Source organism: Falco naumanni, chromosome Z (assembly GCF_017639655.2).
Source record: "Falco naumanni isolate bFalNau1 chromosome Z, bFalNau1.pat, whole genome shotgun sequence".
Taxonomy (NCBI): Eukaryota; Metazoa; Chordata; class Aves; order Falconiformes; family Falconidae; genus Falco; species Falco naumanni.
Genome location: NC_054080.1, coordinates 50,455,749 through 50,483,431, shown reverse-complemented (window position 1 = coordinate 50,483,431; position 27,683 = coordinate 50,455,749). Strand labels below are relative to the sequence as shown.

The following is a 27,683-nucleotide window of genomic DNA, read 5'->3' as shown; positions in this document are numbered from 1 at the left end:
GCAAAATCAGAGCAGATTTAACAAGTAGTATCAAAAATTAATCTGTATTGATGATTCTTAGTTCATGTGTGCAATATTGTGTGTTCTTTTGAGAATGAATCTATAGCTGTTTTTTGTTAGGAGGAGGGGTTTTTTGTGTTTGATTTCTATACAGAGAACATGGTTTAGTTGGTCCGGTAGTTCGTGTCCTATTGCTTTGCAAAGATTTGATTCAGGATTCTCCTTCCATATGCAGCAAATGAATTAAGGAAAACTTCCTACAGTAAAGAACAGGTGGAAAATCTAAAATTTTAAATACACCTTTTTTTCCTGATATTTCACATTTTTCATACAAGTATACATGCACATATACCTATATATATTTGCTTAGATCACAATAAATACATGCATGTATGTGTGTGCACATCCATTTTTATATATATATAGATAACATGCATAATAGATTTTAACACTTCATTATATATTACCTTTAATACATTTCAAATTCTTCATTTACAGAATTTGGAAACTGATTTAACAGAGGCAAGAGAACAAATGAGAGAGTTGCACAGCATATGCAGTAACTTGTCATCTCAGGTAGCTGTGAAACAGGAAGAACTATCCCAAAAGGACTGCGATGTAATCAGAGCTAAGTAAGTATTTCATGATTTCATTGCCTCTTAGTCTGAGTGTTGTCAAAACCACTGTTGTTCCACTCACAAAGCAGTGTCTTGCGTTACAGGCATTTTGTGCAATGGTGTATTTTCATGCCATTCTGTTCCACAAGATGTAAAGCTTTTGAAGTTTACCAGTAGATGACAGTTCAGACTCTCCCTGATATATTTTGACTTTTAGTATAATATTATCAGTTTTGGGGTATGTATGGACTTTAAAAATTACCCTTCTGTATTTAGCATTGGGTCAGAGAACTAGCAATCTCCACTGAAAATAACAAAATGTCAATATGATCAGTGGTGTAAATATTTGATTGGAGAGGGTAAATGCCCTAAATTTAGAAAAGCTTTAAGCCTAAAAGTCAAATCTGATGAGTCATCAGAAGTCTACACGGGCCTGTACTAAAATTTTAAAGTGTAGTGATTTAAACTTTATCTTAGGTCTTGCACATCGTTTCTTTATACTCAGCCTGTGAGATTAGTGCTGAATTATTTGAGTTGTGGAAAAGAAATGAAGAATGGAATGGGTTACATGAATAGACTAGACTACCAAATTCCTCAAAATTAAGGCACTGGTGGAAGACAGTGCGTAACTTTTAAGTGGATTGTCAGGAAATTATCAGTTTTTCCCTTCTTAGGGAAAGGCGTGCAGTGTTTATCACTCTTGTGTTAGTCAAATAGAATTACCTTCAATATTGCCTTAAATTGTCTGAAGTTGGGTTGCAGAATTCATTCAGCATGGCTGCTCCTATTTGCTTTCCAAGCAGAAATAATTTTACTGTAGGGAGTCGGTATCTAAGTCTTTTAGGGAAAAAAATAGAAATATGATTTTTGATGCCTCTGACCTAAATTGTTGTCCTAGTATTTGTTGAAATCTTTACAGGAAAAAGGATGTCTTCTTATTTTCATATTTAAAAGGTTGGGGTTTTGAGAGTCAATAAAAATAGGCAGGTTTAATGGAAAATTGTATTGAAAGAAGCAATCACTGGAATTTGAGAATGGACTAAAAGCTTTATTACCTCTGAAATTATTCTCAGAAATATAGATATGTGTGTGAGAGGACTAGGGACAGCAAAGAAGACATTTTTAAAGTCATGTAATCAAGGTTTGCAAAGTTACTGCTTGTTGGTTGCAGTTTAGGATATTGCAGACTGAGTAGGCCAAGTCATTAAACTTTAAATTTCCCAAAATGTATTCTTTGCTGTTCACTGCAAAACAACCTCTTAAAATTTGTCACAGACATCTTGTTTAAAGATGTAATTAAAATAAATACTTTCTTGGACATAAAGTCTGAACTTGAGGCAACAGAAAGATGGACAGTGTACTTACTTTTGAAGTGTTTCAAGTCTTTTCCTGTATGTTTTTCCATACAACCAACCTACATTTATGGAAAACAGTTTGGCAGACTGATTGTATATTTTTTTTCATGTGCTTAAGTGTTTTTCTTCCTAGATACTTAGCTGATGTAGTGATGAAGGATAGTATTTTTCCATATCACTGGTATGTGAGTTATACTTGACATATTATATAGGTATATATTTGATCAGTATAACTGTAATTCAATGCCTGCTAATCTTTCTTAATGAACTGTCTTTATCTACAAGTTTCTTGTTGATATTTCTATTAAGAATAAAGAAGACATGCTAAATGGCTTATATTATGTAAAATTCAGTTTCAGGCAGCAGTTTCGGTAGTTAGCCATACAAACAAAGAATTTAAAATAGCCTTGTATCTTTTGTAGTACAGAATGCTGAAGTTTCCCCTTATTGTCCCATAGTGTCAGCACATAGTTAAAAACTATTTTTCTATTGGTTCTTAATGAAAGAAAAAAAGTTCAGATTATAGAGGTCTATGCAGAAGAAAGTCAAACTGTTACTTAAGTTAAAGAAGGTAACAACTGCAGAATTAAAGGAAAAAATCTGAGGAGAAAATAAGTTTTTCACATCTTACCTGCCTAGGCCAAGATCTTTGAACCGTGTTGACTTCATGATTGGAGCATTTGGTTGTTCCTTTTATTTTTAACTGTTTTTTTTTGTTATTGTTATCCATGTTTAAAACTTAGTCTTATAAAAGTATCACATTGAATGCTCAGTTTTCATTCAATGTTGACAGAAAATTTGATGACAAATCGTGTGGAAAATACCCCACCTCCCTTACTATTTCCAGTTTCCCATCATCTGTTTCAAAATTTTGGAGTGAAAAAGACAGTCTGACTTGCAGATTTCTCTGGTCTATCCACTGCTCTTTCTCACTCTCCCTCCCTGTCTGCTACCTGCCTTCCTTCCTCACCCTCCCCTTTTTTGAAAACAGACCAGAAGCACAGTTGTAATTATTAGGAACAAGCTCTGGAGGAAAAGAGGAAGGAGACTGGCTTCATTCATTTGGTGTCATCTTTCATATGCACTATAGGCAGATCCAGAAAAATACTCCTTCGGTTGACATCTTGGTAATACTGTCTGAGATTTTTACAGTAGATGCTAAAATCAATTGGAAAAGAAAGTCTCTAGAGGTCTCTGTGCAGACTGGTCTGGTGCTCTGTTTCTTGTGCAATCGTTAACTTCTTGCTGTGTTCTGCACATCTGTCAAGTTTGTTAGCAAGAGGGTTTTTTTTCATTTAACAGCAACTATGTCTGTAGACATTAAGAGAACTGTTTCCATTTAAGGGGCAGTCTTTTTCATCAAATTAGCAGGGACCAAGGTTTTGAAGAAGTGCTTGTAATGGGTTTCCACGGCAAGGTTTTGGTAGCAGGGCAGCTACAGGTGTGGCTTCTGTGAGAAGATGCCAGAAGCTTCCCCCACGTCCAATGGAGCCCATGCCAGCCAGCTCCAAAATGGACCCACTGCTGGCCAAGGTGATCCCATCAGCGACAGTGTAGTGCGTCTGTGAAAGGGCCAAAAAACCCCAAAACCAAACAACAAAGTCTGTGCCAGTGGATGACTCTGTAGACACCCAGGCCAGTGGAGAAGGAGGAGCAGGAGGTGCTCGAGGAGCAGGAGGTGCTCCAGGTGCAGGAGCAGAGATACCCCTGCAGCTTGTGGTGAAGTCCACGGTGAGGCAGGCAGTCCCCCTGCAGCCCATGGAGGTCCATGGTGGAGCAGATACCCACCTGCAGCCCGTGGAGGACCCCACACCAGAGCAAGCAGATGCTGAGAGGAGATTGTGACCCATGGGCAGCCAGCAGGTTGCTGTCAGGGCTTGTGACCCTGTGGGGAACCCACACTGTTCCTAAAGGGCTGCACCCCATGGAAGGACCCACGCTGCAGCAGTCAGTGAAGAATTGCAGCCCATGGGAAGGACTCATGTTGGAGAAGTTTGTGGAGAACTGTCTCCCATGGGAGAGACCTCACACGGGAGCAGGGGAAGAGTGTGAGGAGGAAGAAGCGGCAGAGACAGCGTGTGATAAACTGACCGCAGCCCCCATTCCCCTGCGCCGCTTCGGGGGAGGAGGTAGGGAAATCGGGAATTAAGTTAAGCCTGGGAAGAAAGAAGGGTTGAGGGCAAGGTGTTTTTGAGTTTTCATTTTATTTCTCATTATTCTACTCTCATTTGAGTGGTAATAAATTAATTTCCCCCAAGTCAGGTCTGTTTTGTCTGTGATGGTAATTGCTGAGTGATTTCCCTGACCTTATTTTGACCCACGTGCCTTTCATTGTATTTTCTCTCCCCTCTCTGGTTGAGAAGGGGAGCGACAGAGTGGTTTTGGTGGGCGCCTGGCCTTCAGGCACGGTCAGACCACTACAGTGCTCCAGTCTCACTCTGGCCTTGCAGAATAGTGAGTGTTCTTGAAAATCCTACCCAGTGTCAGGAAAAGTCTGTAACATGCTTCTGAGGTGTGGAAGATAAATTTTCGAAGACTAGTGAACAGATAGTATTTACAGGGCCCATCCTGCACAGCAGATGTCCTCAAGAAGCCACCACCTCTCCTTGCTGGCTTTATTTTTGAAAAGCGCTCTTGATCTCACTGGGCATGATTTCAGACTTCTGAAGTAGCTGTGAAATGTTTTTTCCTTGTTATATGTTTTATATTTGCATTCAGTACAGATTTTCTGGATCTATTTAGAGTCCCTGATAGCCTTTCCATTTTCATGTTCTTGAAGAATTATCAGATCTTGCTGTTTGTTTCTGAAGATGAAGTCTAATGGATCTCTGAAATTTTGTTTTAGAATTAGGCTCAATATCAAGATTTAGAACTTTTGTGTTTACTGCTGAGCACTCAGTGCTGTGTCCCCCACTGGCTCACAGCTCTGATGGAACTTGGAACATAGACCAGGAGAGGTTTGCTTGACTCATTGAGGACTTGAGCCTTGCTGTCACAGGAGGTACTAAACTGTTTGGGAATATAATACACCGTAATCTAAAACAAGTAAGGTTTTCTTGCCCATGTGTGCCATGACTTCATTCCTTTGATTAGTTTCTATTCCAAATCTATCCCTGATCATTTTACAACCACTTATTTTGCAACAATATTGCCCCCCCCTCTTCTTTTTATTTTCTTTTTTGTCCCTCTGCCCCCACTGCTGCTGCTGTTTGCCTCTGTGTTGTAAATTGTAAGGCAGTAGATTTCTGTGCAGCCCTTACTTTGCTGCTCTGGGATTTTCAGGTTATTCTTTGCTTTGTGCTGTAAACTGTTTCGTAAGTATCTATGACATTCCCCTGAGAAACTGTAATTCATAGTGCCTGTCACTGTGTTGTATTTCTAAACTACAGATAATGGAATCTAGAGATTTCCTGAATTACCCCATACCCTCTTATACTCCCTTGGTAATAGGGGTAGCTGAGATACTCAGAATCCCAGCGTATTGCCCAAAACTGGTGGTGAAACACAGCCAACATCATCACCTGAAGTGGTGGGTGTGAAGAACATTAACGATTTGCAGCACAGTTGTATAGCTTCTGAAATGACAGTAGCTTGCTCATTTCATATACATCTCTGGGAAGCCACTGTTTACTTTTAAACTGTTGGTATCTACAGATATAAAAGTTTTATTTAATATTAACTTCTAAGGATAGAAGGAAACTTTACTTCCCACTATTGCAAGATGTAGGCACTAGAGCTATCTCTACCCTAAACAGTAGTATGAACCTTAAGTATTGTTATTGGTAGGACAAGGTGTGAAATCTTCAAGTCTTGCTGCAGTCCAATTTGTACTGTCTTCATGTGCTGTCAACCTTGCAATCTTTAAGGGAAAATCAGCTAAGGTTACCGTAATATTACTTTAGTGGCTAAAATAATTTAGCTATGCTCTTCTACTTTGACTTGCAATGAAAAATACCCGTTTTTTTCTCATGCAGGCTGTTCCTTGTAACTTGAAGAGTGCAGTTCACTTTCTGTAAATTTCTTGGTTTCCCATTGTACCGGTCTCAAGGTGTTAGATTAGAAACAGGAGTTGTTTTTTTCTCAGAGCTATCTGGTGACTTCAGTGTTAAATGGAGCTAAATACTGTCAGTGTATCATGGTGTGTTTGTTTATGGGGAGGGTAGGGGTAGTAGGGAAAAAATAGACCTAGTAGGTGTTTCAATATTGGTACTTGGCTGAGAGAATACTGTGTATTCCATTAGTGTTGCTGATGGTGACGTTTTTCTTAAATTTGTGTTTGTTTAGAGTGCACAATATATTAAAACATTTTATCAGTATGTGCTTATATTTGTATACATCCATCCTACTTGTATGTGTAGAGGTACATATCCACATATAATCTATAGATTTTATGTATAGATTTATATATTTTTACTTATCTGTGCATGTATGTATAGATGCATATGTATGTGTGTATATAGGTACATATATTTTAAATGCCACTCATTAACTTTGTTACATCCAATTTGCGTTTTTTGATTATTTATTCTGTTACGTCCTCACCTAGGAGTATCATTTGACTAAGGACTTGACATTCTTACCCTGCTGCGGTGACAGGCAGGTGTCTCTTGTAGGTGCCTAGTAGTTTGCTGGTTTGAGTAAGCATATTAATAGATATTTTGATCAGAAAATAATTTTTATCTTGTAACTGTTTTTGATTGTCATGGGGTTGATTTTGTTGATTTTGTATACTCCCTTTGAGCACACTGCAAGCAAATTAGTAACAGGATCACACAGAATCATTGAGTGGCTGAGACTGTGTAGTCTCGCTGCTCCAACAGGTCCAGCCCTCTGCTCGAGCAGTATCAGCTGCAGCAGGCTGCCCAGGATGGTGTCCGGTCAAGTTTCAGTGTGTCCAAAAATGGAGACTCCACAACCTCTTGGGATAACGTGTTCCAGTGATAACTCATACAGGATAAAAAAGAGTGGAACTCTTACAGGATAAAAACAAGTTTCTTATGTTTAACTGGAACATCGTATGTTTTTTATTTGTGCCCATTGCCTCTTTTCATGTGAATGGGCACCACTGAGAAGTCTGTCTCCATTTTCTTTATAGACTCACATCAGGTATTTATACATGTTGGTAATCCCCTGAGCATTCCCTTCTCCAGGCTGAAGAGTCCCAGCTTTCCCAGCCTCTCTATGTATGGCAGATGCTCCAGTTCTTTCATCATCTTTGTGGTCCTTCACTGGATTTACTCCAGTATGTCCATATGTCTTTTGTACTGGGAAGCTCTGAACTGGACACAGCACCAAGGTGTGTCTTGTCACTTCTGAATAGAGGGGAAAGATCCTCCCTCCCCCTGCTGGCAGTGCTTTTTTCAGTGCAGCTCAGGATGTCATTGGCCTTTGCTACAAGAGCATATTATAGGGTCAAGATGGTGTCCACCAGTATCCCCAGGCATTTTCTGACAAGCTGCTTTCCAGCTGATCAGCCCCCAGTCTGTGCTAGTGCATGGGGTTATTACTCGCCAGGGTCAGTAATTTGCACTTCCTTTTGAACTTTGGTTCTCGTCAGCCCATCTGTCCAGCCTGTTGAGGTCCCTCTGAATAGCAGCACAAACATCTGGTGAAACAGCCACTGCCCCCAGTTTTATGTCATCAACAAACTTGCTATGGTGCACTGTCCCATTTGTCCAGGTCATTAATGAAGATGTTAGAAAGTATTGGACCCAGTGTCAGCCCCTAGGATACACCACTAGTGCCTGGCCTTCAACCGCACTTTGTGCCTCTGATTACAACCTTTTAAGCTCAGTAGTTCAGCCAGGTTCAAGTCCACCTTACTGTCCACTTATTTAGCCTATACCTCATCAGTCCATCTATAAGCGTTTTCTTGCAGACAGTGTCAAAAGCCTTACTACACTCAAGATAAACAATATCCATTGCTGTCCCCTCATCCACCAAGCTAGTTGTTTCATCAGAGAAGGCTGTCAGGTTGGTTACCTATCATTTCTTCTTAGTAAATTCGTGAGGACTACTCCCAGTGATCTTCTGGTCCCATACATGGTCCATCACTTTTCCAGGGATTGAGGTGAGGCTCAAGTTTCCCAGATTATTCTTCTTGAATATAGTGACATGCTTTCTTATAGTTGTCAGGAACCTCCCCCGAGGTGTGATCTTTCAGATCATTAAGATTACTGAGCCTCTGTCAGCACTGAGTCATAGGTGTATCACATCGACTCCCATGGACATGTGCACGGCCAGTTTGTTTAAATGTTCACTGATCTGATCCTCCTCCACTGAGACTGAGTCACAGGGACCTGGGATTGCTGGAGGCAAGTGGTACCTTTAAAAACAGAGCTGAAGAAGGCCTTGAGTGCTTTGGCCTTTTTTATGTTCTTTGCTACCGGAGTTCCTGCTTTTTTTCATCAGTGACCCCACTTTATCCCTTGTCTTCATTTTGCTGCTGACCTGTTTACAGAAGCCTCTTACTGCTCTTTGTACTCCTCACCACATTCAACTCCCCACACATTGTGGCTTTCCTTATCCCTGCATGTTTAGACAATGTCTAAATTCCTCCTGTCCTCCTGTCCTTGTCTCTGCATCTTGTATCCTTTCTTTTTACATGCGAGTTTAGTCAGGGGAGGCCCTTGTTCATCCATGCAAGCCTCCAGCTACCTTTGCTTGACTTCTTGCTCACTGGAATGGACCATTGTTGGTTTTGGAGGAGGTGATTCTTGAAAATCAATAAGCTGTCATAGATCCTGATCCTTCTCCTCTCCAGGCCAGTACTATACTGGATTCTTCCAAGTAGGTCCCTGTAAACGCCCAAGTCTGCTTTTCTGAAATCTATGTTGCAGTTGTGCTTTTTGCCTTTCTTGCTCCTCTCAGAATCCTGAACTCCCATCATCTCAAGGCTGCACATAAGCCTGCCCCTGAGCGTTACATCCCTGACCAGTTCTGTTTGTAAGTATGAGGTCCAGCACTGTATCTCCCGTCATCAGGCTGCTGATTGTCTGTGGCAAGAAGTTATCGTCAAAGCACTCCAGAAACCTCCTGGATCGGTTGTGCCCTGCCATGTGATCTCTCCAGCATATACTGGAGTGATTCAAGTCCCCCAGAAGGACAAGGGCCTGAAAACATGAATCTTCTGCCAGTTTTCTGAAGAGGACTTAATTCTTCTTCCAGACCAGAAAGGATCAGCAGGCAGCTGTAGTGTAATCTGCACTGGTCTGCCCACACCTGTCCCACACTCTCAACTGGCTCATTGCCCATCCCAAGGCAGAGCTCCATCTACTTAACGCTGCTCTTTCACATAAAGGGCAACTTCTTGCTATCCCAGCCTGTCCTTCCTCAACAGCCTGTATCCATGCATGGCAACACTCCGGTCATGTGACATATCCCACCTTGTCTGTGTGATCCTCAGAAGCCCTGCAACTGCAGACAAATCCGTAGTTCCTCCTGTCATCCTCCATAGGGACATGCTGTGTGCTTCTGAACAGCAAGTTCAGATGGGCACACAGTTGTGCTCATTTCCCAGGAAGACTCTTAAGAGCTTCCCCCATGATGTCCTGTCAGCCCTCCCATATTTATGTGTGTGTGCTTGAGGTGATCCTCCTTGAGCATTGTACTGTTTATCACAAGGTCTTTCCTGTCCACACCAACCTGTGACTTTTGCTTGCCCACCTGGGCCACAGCTCCCTTACTCGTGGCTTGGTCATCAGCATCTCTGTCCTCTGCCATTCCTTGTTTAAAGCTCCCCTCACCAGGTTGGCCTGTATCTTATCAAAGGTGCTTCATTATGTGAATTAATTTGTATTGCACTATTGGCGCTGAATAGTTCATCATAAGATTGAGCATAATTTTCTTCTTCTTGTGTAAAAAAGAAATAAAAAGTTTCCCCTTGTGGATTCACAATGTAAAAATAGCACCTCATTCACTAAAGAGAATAGAAGCAGTTGTATCATTCAGCTGCAAGTTAAATGCAGTAGTTGTGTGCTTCTGTGTGAAGAATTTTTCAGATTGCAGCTATTTTGGTTTGGGTAACTTTTTACTCAAAAGAAAAAGGAATTTAGGAATGCGTATGAAGAAATTTTATTTTTAAAGTGTGACACAATGGAACTGTGACTGAGCTTCCTTGTATTTAAAAAGATTGAATTTAACATGAACAAATATGTGTTCTGACTGCTGCAGTTCATGGGTGGCAATACACTTTGTGGGCAGACCATTAGAGAACACCTAATACTGTGTATTCTCAGGTGACAGACATGGAAAACTGTATTGATGTTTGCATACAAATTAAAGAGCAGCAATACACCAGAATGGTTGTGGCAACAGTTACTACCATTTCCAACAGTATCTGAGGGTTCAAGGTTATCCCATGTTTTTCCCTTCCACAACAAAATGAGATTCTGGTTGGAGAACCTGTGCAAAATTAATATAGTCTGTGTTTTAACTGCAGTGCAAAGATCTGTCATTTTCTGCTATATACTCACAGTCAGGGAAATGAAGCAAGTGCCTGTTTGGAAGCCTGTTGTACAGGGTGTTGGGAAGTGCCAATATATCACTTACGTCCTTATTTCTGCTGCTTATGAAGAGGGTTGAATTAATACATATGAAGTACATACTGCAGTTGACTTTTTATGCAACAAAACCAGATTCCTTACTGCATCTCTACTGTTGTTAATTTTGAGAAGCTATTTTACATCTCATTAAGAACAGTAGGACTTAAATACTGTTAAGTAAGCATGTCCTTAAGTGTTCTTACGTATTTGCCTGTTAACACACTTTTATAAACAGTGCATTTTTTACAACATCAAGTTGTCTGACTGTGCTGTTATGGTACATGTAATTTCGATTTTTATGTAATTGAAATGTAATCACAAATTAAGTAGTGGCACAGGTCTTAAATGTTTTTTTTTGCTAGTTCCCTTAAAATGGTTTCTTTGTCCTTCTGCAGTTTCAGGAAAACATAGTAAATTTGGTATTGCCGCTTACTTTTTGTACACTAATTGTTGCCTGGACGTCTCCAGCAGTATTATAAAAATGTTATGATGATTCTTGTTGTTAATGATAATTCTAGGCATAGAGAAGTCACATATGTGTTGGAGCTCACTAAGAAAATTCTTTAAGGAATAAGAAGAAAATTAATTGCAGTGTTAAAGTTAGTATCTGTATGTAATAGTAGGGTGAAACGTGCTTGTGAATTAAACAGAAAATTAAGTATAAGATACATTAAAAAGGATTAATGGAGTCATCTGAACTTATAACGTGTTATGGAAAATATTCCAAGTTTTTAATCACTGTTTAAAACAAGTGTTGCTGATCTTTGCTTTCGCCTTAATTTGGAAGATCTATTAGCTGTACAATAAAATTCTCAAGCAAACTGATGATACAGAATCTATGCTATGGTTGCATTACAGCACAATTCCTATTACTTTGTTTTAGAGCTTTTATTGTTAGGTTAGATAATACACACCAAAGTTTACTTGCTTTGCTTATGGTTGTTGCAGTGTGTTGTACCTGCAGACAACAGGTAATTCATCAGCAGACATACTTTGTGTAGGGAGTATATGTATTTCAGATAAGAGACTTGCTTTACATATACTCTGCAACTTAAGAAAAACTTAACTTTTTTCTGATAGTTAAAAAAATTATTTTAGTATTCATGTGTTCTAAATATTCTATATTTTGACACTTACTGCTAAAGAGTTAACTGAATATTGATTAGAAAGTGTTGATGCAGTAGTGAAAATCCATTTATTTTAGAGCAGTTAGAGCATTAGAGGGAAATTGAATGGCATTCCATTTTGAAACTTAACTGTTTTGTAGATATTTCACAAAAGTATGTGATAAATATTTTATATGTAACTTCTAGTGTTTATAAGGCAATTGACAGAAAAATAAATGAAAATAGGAAGCTCATTATCTACAATAAAATTATTTGAACACAATTGTTTAACGGAGGTAATTGTTCTTTTTCTTAATTTCTATTTATTGCTTGTTTTGCACAGGAAGGAGTTACAGGAGCTGCAGAATCTTTACAGACAAAACGTTGAACATACAACACAGCAGGCTGAGCTGATAAAGCAGCTTCAGGCTCTCAATATTGATACACAGAAAGTACTGAAGAACCAAGAAGAAGCACACACAGCTGAAACAACATCATATCAGAAAGTATGCCATTTTGCTTTATGATCACAGGGTTCATTTTAATACCCATCTATACATTGGACAGAGTAATCAAAGCACTGTGCAGTGTTGCGTCCTTTAACTCTCTGGATCTTTATTGTTGTCAAAATATGGTTGTCAGACTAACAGAGTTTATTGGCCTAATTACATCCCAGCATATATGGCACCTTGCTTACATTAAACTAATGAGCCTTGCAATTTAAAGATTTAGTTATATCTGAAGAAAAATGGGAGTGAATTGCCAAGCATATGAATTTCTGTATGTAATTGTGTTATTTATGCTTTTCTTCTTCTTTCTCTCCTAGAACTTTCAATTGCTAAATTCTCTGATTTTTTTCTGATAATTTAGAAGAAATTCCTTTCATTTGTGAATAATGTATTTGTGTGAATCTCAAGCCATTTTAATCATTTAAGATGCAAAAAACTGCTCAATCAAAATTAACTGGAAAAATTGTTGCCAGAATAGCTTTTTAAATGGATAATTTAAATTTTTTTAAATTACATTTACATTTATAGAACAGATTCATACTTCTGATGAATGCCAGGGAAAACTAACCCTGAAGAACCATCACATGCACACTACTCAGAACTTCTTTTGAGTGTAACAAACTATGTGGTTGTGTTTTTCAGTCTGTAAGAAATAAAGAAGATATGTTTCCTTCCTTTTTGGAAACATTGATGAGGAAGAAGACAAGAAGTTGTATAGACAACTTTCACATACCTTCTTCCAGTTGTGGGACTGTTTTGTCAAATTGCGTACTGTCAGTGCTTTTTCAAATAACAGGTGTTTCTCTTTATTATCTTACTTAAGAGTATGTAGTTTGTGTTAAAATTGTGAAGCTAGGCCTAAGTCAAGCCAGAGTCAGTCCTAGGTTTCTAAAAATGTGTTAACATTTTATAACACATAGTGCCCAGCAGATTCTTGTGTACTTAATGCTGCACAAGTGTATTATTGGCTGCAGCGATGGTAGCCCAGACAAGCTACAGGTAGGCTTCCATCAAAGGTGTTCAGAACATGTACAAGGCAGGGGGAGTTCCACATATCTGGGGCAAGACAAAGTAAGTTATAGGATTAAAAAAAAAAGCAAACAAAACCAACAAACCAGAATGTAGGTGTTGGGAGTTGCTATTTCTTTCATTTTTCATTCTTCTGTCAGTGCTTCTATTGGTGTTAAATGAATCCTTTCAGTCACTCAAAACAAAATAATTGGCACAGATGAAGATAATATGAATGCTCTTCATTAGTGTTCATAAGACCATATTCTTCTAGATGAATTCTACCATATATCAAAGAAAATAAAACTGGGTTTTCATGAGACTGTTTTAAAGCATGATAAAATTTTTTATAACGGTCACTTTACCTTGCATAATAGTGATTTTTGTGAGTATTACTTCAATTTGGGAAAGAGTTTAACCTGTCCTATGAAATATAATTTTACTATTATAAGTTACTTATGTATTATGGAAAATTGATGTGTATACTTAATATAGCTGTAAGGGCAGGCTGCTTCTAAACTGGTCTTGGCTCGAAATTCAGGATTGCTTCAGAAAGCTGGTTCACCATTCTTTGTCTGTCATAGCAGAACTTAAGACTTCTGCTTAGATGATCACAGAACAAGAACAAGAATAGTGTGATTTTGAAGATAAGCCCTTTTATTTGATAGCTGCTACTATCCAACTCACAAATGACCCTAAAATTTACTGGTTAGGAGGTGCTGAATTCAGTATTTTTCCAGGGGTAAGGTTTGCCTCTTAAGCCAGCAAAAGCCAACTCAAATATTCTGGCAAATTATGACTGTGAATCTGATTTATCTGAAAGATAAAAAGTCTTTTTGTAAAATATGAAAGTACCTAATGAACCTGGGGGAAAAAACTGTTCTTTTTGTTTATTATAAGAAATAGTTAAAAAAAAGGTATATAGTTTAAAAAAAAAAAAAAGGTTAGTTCCCTGAGTCAGAGTGAAATAGATCTAGTGATGTTTATGGCAAATTTTGTGGAGACAGCTTTGGAGGAGAAAAGGAGCGCCTTTATCATAGCAATCCTGTTCTATACTTCTGATCAGGAGAACTGTATGAGATACCCAATTGTAACTGCTTTGAAGTCATTCATTTTCCAAATCACAAGATATGCAGTCATACTGAAGTCACAGCAGACCTTTGGAAAACTCTGCATCTATAAAAATAATACAAATGCCTATTTTTCCCTTGAATGAGAAAGGCAAACCATTGCAGACCATTGTGTGTTCTGTTTGTCTTCCACGCGTTAGCAATATGCAGGCTGCAACAGCTAGATAAGGATGTGTCAGCTATTCCATAAACATATTCACAAAGGAGTATTTCCTACTGCTCCAAATGGCATTGAGCCTATCAGTATGTACATCCTATGATATATTGTCCCTTACAGCAAGATCAGTGACCTCTCTGTTAGTGGTGGGATAGGCAGTATATGCTATAGCTCAGGCAATGTGGTTGGCTCACATATTCAAAGTTTGTTTTAACAGTCTTAACCATTTAGGAAGAACTGCTTTTTGTGCTGATGCTAATATGTAGTACAGAACAGTAGACTGAATAAAAGAGAAAACATTTCTGATAAACCAGATCAAGGTCATGAACTGGTACTGGATTATGTGGAAATCCATGAGGACCACAAAATCTCTTCCAAGTCTAGCTGTAGTGGGTAACACATATACATCAAGATCTGTAATCTGTTTTGTCATCGTGCATTGACTTGACATACTACTACTGCTTCTACATACAGATATTAAGGGTGCTGTATTCTACAATAACTACTTTATGTTAGAGTATTTATGGAAACAAACTGATATCTATTTCATATTGCAGCTGTAGTTCTAATGCTCAAGGAGAGAGAATATTTTTCTGAAATGTACAGCATCTGTTTCAGTGGTCCCAAATGCTCCAGGGACTTCATTCCTATGCTGGATTTAATGAGGCTCAATAGATTTGTCCTCACCAACAATTTCAAGGTGGAGAGACTTCAATCAATACTAGGGATAATAAGACAAGAAGAGATTCTGAACTCCTTAGCCAGTTTATCACAGTTTTCTGAAATTTACAATTTGGGGCCTTTGTTTTTGTAATGCAGTACTTTCCCTTGATCTGATGTGGCCTTTAGGTTCCTTGTTAATCATACTGATTAAAATCTCTTAGTGGAAGGCCCTTATAGTGAAATGGAAATACTGTTATTTGTTATTAAATAGGAAATCTTAATTTGTGTGCTGGAACTTAGCTCTCATAGAGAAAGTAATGTAGCTAGTGGTACAGTACACGCCTGTGATGAAGAAAAGCATTGTTGAATAGTTAGATTGCTGGCATAATTAGAAAATACAGTAAGAGTTTTCAATTATGAGGTATTGTGGAAGTCTGTATCAAGTGCACCAGAAAGCAGATAAAAATAGGATAATGTCAGATATATTTTCAGATGTTGTGGCTAATTTTGTGCGTGTGGTTGCCTTTGCTAGTCCTTCTCATGGTGTCAGTGTGTGGAGATAGTTTGCTTTCCTTTGAGCCTGAGAAATTGTAATCAAAATGGCAAGTCAGTGGATTTGCCATCCTAAAGGTAATTTTTTGCCACTTACAGTCTCTTTTGTCACTGCAACAACCTTAGAGCTTAGTTAAAAATGAAAAAAATGTGGTCACATAAATGTGTGCACATAAGCAGCATTAAATTAGCAAAATAAAACCTAAACCCATATGTATATGTATATGGGTTTAGGTTTTATTATATCTTTTTATATATATATATATACATATATATGTTCCTAAATGGTAGTAACAATGAGGTTGTCCCTCAAATTGGAATAAAACATAAGTTCTTTCACACATGCAAGAGCTGAGAGCAACTAACTGTCCAGTCAAGTATGCTGAAGCCCACACCAGCAATGAGTGAATCATCATTTTTGTCATCCAGTTCACCTGTGAAAGCTGTGAGAAACTTGGATCTTTAACAAAGATTATCTCACAGTTTAGTTCAAGCTCCAGTACTTTTCTGTTGTTGGGAAGTGTGCTAATTACATTAGTCTATTTTTGTATACCAAACACCAATACAGTTGGTCATGCACTAGCAAGCATATTTTGGCGTCAGATGTGCCCACAGGTTAAAGCTGAAGAAATCCTGGGTAGACTCTGGTTCTCTCAGGGTGATGTTAAACTGCACTCAGAGGTGATGATTTTCATGCTTGAAAACCCCTGTACTGATATTCTTAGTGTGCTATAGGTCCTGTGTGTAATGGTGTACTTTGATATCTACAGAATGCTTAAGTATTTGGGGGGGTGGGGTGGTGTGTGTGGGGGGGCTGGGGGAGTAAGTAATTTATAATTCTAAATCTATCACTAATGTTTGCAAACCACTGCCTTCATTTTTCTGGCAATGAGAATGTGCTTTTTTACAATATGAGAGCTGTAAATGAAATTATGTAAACTGATGAGATGGTGCAAGAAGAAAAATCTTGACATTGTTTGCTTGAATATGTTTATGAATAATACCAATTTTGATCTGAGTTAGAATTAAAAGATTTAAATATGTCTGAATTTTATATATAATCAGATTGGTCCCACAATGAAGGATTTAAGTGGTACAATTTGCAGTATGAATTATTAACATTTTTCTGCATTACCTAGGACTGTTGTTCTTCACAAGCTTGCTGAATGTTCTCTGACACTACACTATATAGAGAAAAGAAATCTAAGCAGGGTTTGGTCGCATTTCACAGAGAAGTTGTTGCTGAGAAACACAGTCTTTCTGATTGAAATGTGTCGGTATTTTTATATATTCAAAAAAGCAATCCACAACCCCCACCATTAGATAGCGATATCCACACAAGGAGTTGCACAAAACCAGTTAGATGAATGAATACTGGAAGGCTATGTTGCAGGGGGTGGGGGGATGCGTCAAGAAACAGGAAATACTGGATTCATTGATGTAAATGGGCACATCAGAATTTTTGCAGTAACAACACTAATAAGAAGACTGAAATGTCCTTTTATGTTCTCTGTTGTTATTTTTGAGAAGGTATACTGCTAGTGTTACCCATTTTACGTTTTCTAAAACAACCGTAGTATTTGTGGTTACATAGTGACATAAAGCTGAGGAAAGCACATCTTCCCTTTCAGCTTGTACGTACTAGTGACTCTTACTTGCATGTTGCCTGATCTTACATCCATTCTGTACATTCTTCTGTTGTTCTTAATCACTCACTTGTGTCTGACATTTTCCTCTTGTATCATAGGTAAGCTTCATGGTGTCTCATCTTAAAAAATCACTCTACCTCTACCTTTCAATTTTAAAAGTAAACACCATCAATATGCTGTCTGTCTGGAGTGCCTCTTCAGTTTCACCTTAGAGCTTCTCCAGCTGATTTCTGCCCTTGTTCTTTTCATAAACAGAATGATCTTGTAACATGGATTTCTGTGGTGGTGCCATAACAGTTTCCCTTACAGTTTTACTGTAACATTTTTTCATTCATGTAATTACTGTATTTAATGTTACTGTATATTTGGGTTCCTTTATTCAGGTCTCTGTAATACACTGGCTTTTAAGGTGTGAGCCTTTAGATAAAACATTTAATGTAGGACAGTATTTGTTTGACAACCAGCATATAGAATTGGCTACAGCTGCATTTTAATGGATGGATCTACCTTAGTGTTAGTTCCTTGCAGGAATACACTTTTGAAGGAAATCTACTGGATGTCCCCACTTTGTGTGCTAATTTCACAGAAAAGTCTATGAGATCCTTACCTAAGTACTGTTTGGATTATGGAAGTGGAAATTATTTTAGAACTGGAAAAAGTGTCCCGACTGTTAATTGGCATTCAGTACACAGGAGCAGTCTAAACGTAGTTTAAAATAAATCCTGTACATTTGTATAGTGTTAGTGTTGGTCATTTGTGTCAACTGTTTCACTTTTTGCAGTGAAAAAGTGCAGGTTTTTTCCCGTTGCACTATGATTCTGGCTAACAGAATACAATGGATAGCATGGGTTAATGATTTAGTTTTACTAGGTTTTGTTGGAATTCCTCAGCTTTCTTTAGTCTGATCTAACTTAATTTTGCCATCACACATATTTGACGTATGTCAGTACTTTACCTCACCCCACCATTTTCAGTCTGTTAAATATTTTCTATCACATGTGAGCAGGCATTGGAGTCACATCTTATGGAATACTTAATTTTCTGTAATTCAGCGAAGATACTCTTCCTTCCTGACTGATAAGTAATGCTCTTGTGTCATATAGACTGAATTTATTACAGTGTACTGTTTTCAGATACTTTTAATTTTTTTGTTTTTAAATACTTTCACCTGTAACAGTCTATGTTGCCTGTCAGAAAAAGGACAGCTTGAAGCCATTCGAAACAGGTTCTCAAAATACAGTCAGTGCAACAGTTTGTGCAAAGTACAGCATTGTGTTGCTGGCTGTTGCTTTTGTTCCCTTAACTACCAAATTTCATAAAATGTATAAAGAATAATTTAAAATATTTTAGGTTTTTGTTCTATCTTGTAAATATAAATATTTCTTCTTGGAGATTAAAAAATTTCCTGGGCAAGTCTCATCTCTTATTGACCTACATGTAAGGTATAACCAGTCACTTATGAACAGTTAGGTTTTCACTCCTCTTTTCAGTGAAGCTTGCTAGTTCTGAGGTACGTAGTTTACAGTATTTTTGTCTTTCTTTTGGATTCCTTACACAATGTTCCCTCTCTAGTTCTATGATCTCCATTTTACATCTTACCTCTCTACACCTGACTTCTATCTTTGTAAATGGTAGACCTGTTTTACTGTGTTGTGCCATTCTGTGTGTTCTGGAATGTGCTTACTGCAGTGTGACTAAATGTGGTGCCTCTTCTAAAACAGGTTCAGAAATGAGCAGAAACCCCCCAAATAATCCAAAATAAACATTAAGCATGTATTTAATTCACAAAACAGTGCATCACCATGAAAGAAAAGATAAGAGGCCAAATGGAGATTTGGAAGCTGTTCTTGTTATCTGTGGAAAGTAGATAAAACCATTTCTTTTCATACAGATAATTTTCATTTTGAAATTTTCTGATGTTAAATACCTTAAAAAAAAATAATCTGAGTCCTATAAACTAGTACTTCGGTGTTGTTTAAATATATATATATATATATATATATATATATATATATATAAAGTCTGTGTAAAAAGATGCCTGATGTGTCTGTGTTTTTTAACACACAGCTTTCAGCTAGTTTTATACATGAAATGTATGTGTTCTGTTGTTGCTGTTTTCAAAGCTAGAAAGGTTGGAAAAGTTTATGCAAGTAAAAAGACATGCTATTTGTCTTGTCCTGACAAATGCTGACTACCAAAAATACCCATTAGCTACATTAGGAGATGTGGCTGCCAGCTAGAAAAAAGCATCATGTTTTTGATGTTCTCCATTCATCTTACTAGGATGTTACCTTTCAGATACTATAATTACAACCACTTAAGTGCTGCTAGTCATAAAACCAGCAAATTGTCATACCAGTATGATCTAGCTAATGAGCTTATATAGTTATAGCTGGAAGTAACTGTGTCTTGATGTTCCGTTTGTTTGGAAGTATGTTATCTAAAAGTGCATGGGTTTGATAAATTAACTGTTTGTTTTCCTGTGAGATACTGATTTCTGTAAGAAATTGGCTCATCTCAAACTTGCATCTCTAGAGATGATGTAAGCTTTCTTAAGTATATAAGAAAGATTCGGTAGGCAAAGAAGTTTCAATGCAAAAGTTTAATTTTAAGACTCAGAGTAATTCAAGTTATCAATCGATCTGGACTTTGAATTAATTTTGCCTGAGAGACATGATCTCTGATCTGCTTTAGAAGTAGGCACGAAGTAATTTACTTTGTCTGAAATGACAAGGAAAGAAAGGAAGGGAGATGATTGTTTCCAAATTTCTCACAAAGTGTTAGGTAGGCAGTTTCCAAATCTAAAAGCTGTGATTGTTTTCCAATGGCTTTAATCTCTTAAGTGATGTAACCAGATGAAAGGGGGAAAGAAGAGTATCATGTAAGTAAAGCTGACAAGGCAAAGCGTAAAATGAAGAGTAAAATTATGTTTTTACAAGTAAAATTACTTGTGTCAGCTCCTTGTACTTATAAACAGTATTGATAGGTTGAGAGATTCTGGTTTTCAGTGAGTTAGTTTTGTTTGGATGGAATAGCAGAAATGGATTTTCCAAAGAAAACTGTCAGAAAATGTATGCGGAAGTACATACATACCTTCTACAGATTATTTTATGATGGAATAAATAGTTGGAAGAATATTTTTTATTCTGAGAAGAAATTACAATCAAAGAAATGAAGGACTGAAATGGAGAGAGGAATGGTTGTAAAGCTGTAGAGTCATCTATTACCTTCAGAATCTGTACTGCTGTTTATTCAACTACAGGTTTATTTTTCAAATTTGTTTTTATGTTTTTTAAATAAAAAGATGATTTTGTTTTAAACAGTTTTCAGATGTTTACACTAAAAAAGAAGGGTAAAAATGGAGGGATAGGCTAGTTCTATGATTCATGAAAATAACGTCTTTTTGCCAGTTAGATGCCATGTACTGCTAGTTATTACTCAGACATAGTTCTAGAAAGTCTTTGTGTATATGGAATCTCTTCTAAAGCAACTGCTGAATATATACAATATTCTGGTGTCAGCAAAACAGTTGAGCAGCAGCCATGGGTAAGAACTTGTAATATTATCTCTGGGTTTTATAGTTAATGTCAAAAAAATTCCCACAGAATAATTATTTGAACAACCATTTTACATTCATACAAAATGTAGTAGGCGTTAGTGGATTCACCGTATTGCTATCCAAGCTGTATTGAGTATCTTAGTTTTAAAAGATCAAACTACTCTATAAAAGACAAGGATGATATTTGGCATTCTTGTTCCTTTAATTTCATTCCCAGGACAGATGTTTCAGATTTTTGCCTGTCCTCAATACGTTGTTTTTTTGTTTTTTTGTTTTTTTTTCTTTTGTATTTTACTTTTCTATATTTTATATGAACTGTCAAAATAAATCCTGATTTTTAGGTGTCCATTTCCATTCATAAATGCCACAAAGAAGATACTGAAACGGGTAATATTCCAATGTAAATTGTGGTTTCCTGGAAAATCTTTCAATCATAAAGTTTCATGATTGTTGCGATCACTGTTTTCAAATGTATACAGCCTGACAGAAGGCAGGAGAACAAGATGTGTGAAAGAATTGTTGAAATACAAAAAAGAAAGGGTAATCTTTGTGGATAAGTTATTCAATTTTAACTTTCTCTCCTCCTGTATTTGTATGGCTGTCTGCATTGAAATTTTTTTTTAATCCTGTTATTTCTCTTCTCCCCATCATAGCTTTATAATGAATTGACTTCATGTTTTGAAACTGTTAAAACAAGTGAAATTCAACTGCAGCAAAACTGTGCCTCTCTTCAAGAACAGTTACTAGGAAAAGATGAAAAGATTTGTCAGTTACAAGAGCAGCTTCAGCAGGCTCATGATGCTTTAGATGCAGTACATCAGAGTTCTCCAAAATGTGAAGTACAGGTGAGTCCACTTCTAGAATAATAAAATTGTTTCTACTTGTTTTAAATTAAGTTTCTGCACCAGTTTTAAAGGAAATTGCATGTTTGGGGTTTTTTCTTAAGACAAACTGTGCAGCTGTGCTGCTGCAGTAGTGTAGCTATTTATGTTGTTGCTAATAGAAGGTACTTCACAATTTAATTTATCCTGGGAAAAAAACCCTTTAGTAACAGTGTCAGTATTCAGCAAGACTCTTATTTATATTCTTTAACAAAGACACCAAAAATAAAGACAACACCAAAATTATTTAGTTACTAGAAACAATGGTGAAGTTTCTGTATTTGCTCTGTGAAAATGAAATGTATTGGTCCCAATTTGTTTCATTGTTCTTGACGATGCAACTTAACTTCAGATCATAGATCTAAAGAAAGTATTATGGGGGGAGATGTATTTGTCTAAAAATTTCTAGGCTGTAAAGTGCCATTTGAAACTATTACAGTAAATCCATCACTGTCACTAACAGGGCTCCAACGTTACAAGTGTGCCAGATCTTATATGCATACCTCAGACATCTTCCAAAGGCCAATTTATGACTTTAAGTGAGTTTGAAAGGCTTTGAAATGATCTACCTACAATGATTTTGTAAACTATTGCTTAGTTTCTTCCATAGATTTGTCAATGAGACGTACTTAATGCATTTCAGATTTACTAGCACTCTTTCCCATGATTAAGCAGAGAAGCAAAAATGGTTAAGGTGATAATGCCTGTTAAATGTAAAACTTCACTTAACATGGGTAAGTAAAGGCAGATCTTTAATGACTATTCATGAGCCCAAAGGAGCTTGAATATTAAAAAAACCCCAGTGTTTAATTGCACGAAGTCTGTGTATGTAGTAATCTGCTGTAAAACAGAAACATCACAGAATGCAGTATCTGCTGGATGTGTTCATGATGATCATTCCAGCGCTGATGTTCTGAGTTTGTCCAGAGTATTCCTTAAGTGTTTTTTTCATAGGATCCTTAACGCAGATTTTGTATGTGTTTGAACTTCCTGTTAATTTAATGATTTGATAATTTTGTTCCACAGATGTTGAAACATATTAAGTTTTCCGTGTGTTTACATCTTGGTACATTCTAGACCTTTTTCTTAATCGTTTTAGAGTTTTATCTTTCAGAAGATGTTGGTGGATTTTTTGAAACGTTATAAATGTAAAATCAGTCTCAAACCGTTTATCCTCCAAACACAGCTTTGGATGATGCCTTTTGAATGCTCAGACTTTATTTCTGAATCCAGCATTCTACTTTCATCATCTTGTATTGCTCTGAAGAGTTTTTTGCAGTTTATTTTGTCAGACTATTTAATTTTTTTATCATAAAAGCTTTTTTTGTATCTTGATTATATTTCCTGAGGTTAAGGAGACATTTGTTGTTTTTGTGAAGTGATGTTAGGATGCTTTCTTCCATGTACACCACCTATATTGTCTAACCTAGATATTGTGTGACAGTGTATTATAATCACGCTGTATCTCATGTGGACCTGGTGTAAATATTTTGCATTGACTTTTGTCTTTATTAACCTGGATAGCTTAGTAGTACTAGAAAATTTTGTTACTCACTAGCCTTCTACCTTACTGTATTCTTTGAACATGTGGGACACTGCAGGTGACTCTTTCCCACTGAGTAAACTAAGCGTTCATTGCTATTACTTATTTCTCATAATTAAAGCAATTCTTCAACTTCTGCCCTTAAAATACAGCGGTTGGGTTTCTTTAAGAACTCCTAGTGTGGAGCTTTGCTGAAATCCCTTTCAAATTCAAGTAGACAATTTCACTCAAATCAATTTTGTTTACTTCTTGAAAAGGAACTTTAGGAAATTTCTGAGGTTAAAAGTAAGACTGTATTAGTAGCTAGTGACAATCTACAATTGATGATTCAACTTTATACTTGATTTCTTTTGGATGCTTTAAATGAATCTCATCCAGTGTGGGTGAATTGTTAGTTTCTTTTGTTGATTTATTCTGTATCTCCTCCTAGTGGTGTCTGAACTTGAAGTACATTCATTAACCAGTATGCTTCGTGTAAATTAGAATCCAAATTAAAGCAGTCCTAAATTATTTGATGGTGAATGTGAGTGCAAATAATAATTTTCCTATGGCCTTCTGTTGGTTTTCTGCTATGTGTCCATTTTGACCCTATGTCAGCATTTTAGGCTCTGTGGCACTCTCCCTGTTCCCAGTGTCTTTGAAGAAGCATAGTTGTCATTGTTATTCAGGGAATTTTCTGGTTTTTTTGTGAATGTTCAGTTATGTTCAGTCTGACCTTGTACTAAAATGTATTGGTTGAACATTTATGTGATCTGTAACAAGTTCAGCCAGATATTTAACAGATAATGGTGGAGAAGACATGGTAGGAAGCAAAAGCAGATAACTTATGGTAATGAATATAATATAGTAAGATAAATGCACCTTCATTTTTCAGTACGTTTATCTTAAACCAGATGTGGTGGGTCAAATGATTAGTATTACTGAAGTGGCCTCTTAAGGCAGGAAACATGTATAGGTAGTGCCCATAGTTGCTAGGTTTGTAGGAGAAGGAAAATTTATTACCAGTATGCGCTTATGTGCTCAACATGCATAGTATTTTCTCTTGACTAACATTCTTCCGTTCTGATATAGAAAATATCCCAATTTTTGTTGATGTGCAGTCTTGCTCTGGTTGAAGGGCCAGGGTATGCCTTTTGGGAATACATCATAATGGTCCTTGTTGGCTGCATTTTGATGACAGCCAAATTTCCAATTACCAACTTTACTATCTTGCATAAATGTTAGAAAGGTAATGATTATTGTGTGGTTACTCAGCTGAGGTTTCTGCAGGGAAAAAAAGTGATTACCTATCATTACTTCTGTGACCTGTTAGATAACCAGAATCATACTTGTTTGTGAAGTTCTGAAGTTAAATGTGATTAAGAGAACCTCCTAACTCGTTTGCTGTCTCTTGACTGCAACATCAGAAGAACAGAATGGATTTGGAATAGAGGCTTAATTAACAGGACACCAAAGCAATGTAAGCATCTACTAGTTCTCCTGTTACCTTTTTTTTAAACAATCCTTACTAAAAAAAAGAAGTTTGTTTGACAATTTTATTTCTGCTGTAAAGTACTGATTTCTTGAGCATCTTCAGATTTGCTGAAAGTTCATCCTGTGGGATGTGTAGTAGTGTTAATTAGTAGTGTTAGAACAGCACTAATATGTCTTCAGACTTTGACTAGCCAGGAAGTTTATAGATCAGTGTTGCTTATGTTAGCACGTATTTTTTCCTGGATTTGAACTTTTCTTGCTGTTGAAATTACATTGTAGTCAGGCAAAAATGGGTTTTATGTTATTGGCTTTATTAGTAAGAATATCTCAGTTTTCTTTCAGTAAGGGTAAAGTTTAAAGTTGTAATCTTGTTCTAGTCAGTGTGGAACTTGTGTTGGTGAGGGCAAGCTTTTCGTTGATTGTGTTTTGAGTATTCTGGTAATCTGTGTGATGTTGAATTTGAATCCTGCTTGACAGTAAATTTTCACTTACATCTTAGTATGTGTGCATTTAGGAGCTCTCACATAACTTTTCTCTGATCATAAAGATTAGGCATATTTAAATTTTGAAGTCTTTTTAGTTAGATACAGGATCACGCTACACAGTAGACCAGAGCAGAACAAAAACATTTTAAATAGTTTTCAAAACGTAAGCGTATGAGGCTTGATTAATTTCATGTCATGTAATTGTTGTTTTGGTTCTGTTTCATTATTGGTGTTCATTTTTAGCTCTGAGATGTATACCATAAGTTTAGTCATACGGTTAGTATACCATAACTATTACCCAAGTGAATAGTGAATATTTAAATTTGTTTACTGAACTGAAGCAGTCGTTTCTGTCTTGAATCCTGCTTTTCATACGTGTGCAGACATCAAAGACAGTATTAAGAGATGATAGTTGATCAAAGAACAGTAATTAAAATATATTTAAATGGTTTTATTTGTAACTAGCCTCTGACAGCTATGTGCATTCTACTTAATACAGAATTCATTTGCACTTTTATAATAGTACCTTAATTTCTCGTGAAGTTTCAAGAAGTAGTCAGAATAGTAAAAACTAGTAGAACAAAGTAGAAATTTCACACAGATGTAACTTAAGTTTATTAGAAAAAAAATACTTATTTGTGACTGAAAAAAAAAGAGAAATATGTAAAATGTTTCAAGTAAAACAGCATCCAATGTTGCTATGCAAAAATCCTTCAAGTCTTATTATCAGAGTGTGACTTACTGTTTTCTGACATCAGTATTTCAGGGATTTCAGTTTATTAGGCTTATATAGTACAGTCTTAAAATACTGATTTTTATTGAAATATAAATGGTAAAAAATTAGTTGGAGAGAGTAACTCATTTATTTCAGTGGTTCTCATTATATGTAAATATACTTAGTATTGCAATGTGACTATTTAAAGCACATTTTTTAGTCTTCTTTTTATATTTCTTGTTAATGGTACAGTGTAAACAAGAGGCAGGTAGACTGTACAGGGTGTGGTACTATACATTTTGTTTGATGGATTGGGATCATTACTGTTACTGAAACTAATTTCAAACAAAATGGTTTTTAGATTACACATATTTAGGCTTTACTGTTAGAAAACTTACCCATTTGATTTACTTGCATGAAAAGTTCCGTGGTCTTGCACCCCCTATGGGTCAAAGCTTGCCCACAAGTATCTTCCATCTTTTAGAATATGCGGTTTATTACAAAAGGGTTAAAATTGATGACAAAGATCTCAAAATATAGTTTAAGCAACCAAAAAATATGGCAATAAAAAGGTATTTATATAGGACAAGATCACATGAAATCACAGTGATCTTTTATAACTATGTAATGCTGCAACACACTGAGGAAGGCAAAAGAGTTTATCACTTTGCATGAAGGTTTGGGTTTGGGTTTTGAAGAAAGTAAAATGGAACTGAAATTAATCAATTTAGCCAACACAAATTACTGCGTAGATAATTAGTCTTTAATGATGGAAAATATCAGTAACATTTTTCAAATGGTTTTATTCCCTTAAGTTGCAAATTATCTGTTATTTGGAGATTATTGCCCTTAAAATAAAGACAGGTATAGATTGTAGCTTGTGAAGTCAAATTTGCTCTATATTTAAATATGTTTGTAATGGAAAGTACTGGTATTTTCTGGTGTTCACAGTATATAGATAACTATTATTTAAACTGTAAATTTAAGATACGTGATCTTATTAATAATGTCATTTTAATTTTAGTTACATTTTTAAAAGCAAATCTAATATGGTAGCTTACAGATAAATATTTTTTAAAAAACTGGTGTAAGCATGTGTCTGATTCTCGGTCAAAGAAGCAGGAGTAATTTGTTAGTTTCCAAACATATTTTTTATACCAATGTGTTATGAAACTATGCTTAAAATATCTTGTATACATGTGTTTTAAACAAGGTGAAAAGGAGAAAATGCAGGTCTTTGTTGAAGTATTATTATTGTTTTTCTAGGCAGTGTTTATATTTGAACTGCACAATTCTGGTATAATACAAACACATACAAAGGAGTTTGTACTCTCTGGTTCAAGCCATACCCGTGTCCTCAGAGAAGCTGTGTGGAGTTATAACTGTCTGATAAAGTCTGTGAAATTACCGTTGCTATTGGGATCACAGTATACTAGCACTTGATCACCATAAAATGCAATTTCAGTTACAGTTGTGTGTGTTTTACTATGACAGTTTGGGAGTCCACCTGCAATGTTGTAGGTGTGCCAGGGTGCAGGCATATGTTGTCTATAAAGCAAGGAATTGTGGTTTTCTGCAGCTTTTGAAATTAGTTTTTTTTTAAAAAGAAAGGGGTGCAATGTTCTTTAGGAAGGTACTGCATAACTTTTGAAAACTAAGCTACATCCTGTTCTAGGGTGTTATAAGGATGGAAAGGAAAAACTGGATCCAGTTTGAAAGTGTAGCTTAATTTTCATTT

At 36.5% G+C, this 27,683-nt stretch overlaps 1 protein-coding gene across 2 annotated transcripts in view; it reads left to right on the top strand.

The window, feature by feature from the left end:
- The window catches only part of CNTLN (centlein), a 197,735-nt gene that overhangs the window by 55,732 nt on the left and 114,320 nt on the right, over nt 1–27,683 (top strand). For both annotated transcript variants that reach the window (XM_040579978.1, XM_040579977.1), the window contains exons 6-8: nt 499–632; nt 11,965–12,127; nt 21,502–21,693. In XM_040579978.1, the coding sequence (XP_040435912.1) occupies nt 499–632; nt 11,965–12,127; nt 21,502–21,693 (489 nt within the window). The remainder of the gene's footprint in view (nt 1–498; nt 633–11,964; nt 12,128–21,501; nt 21,694–27,683) is intronic.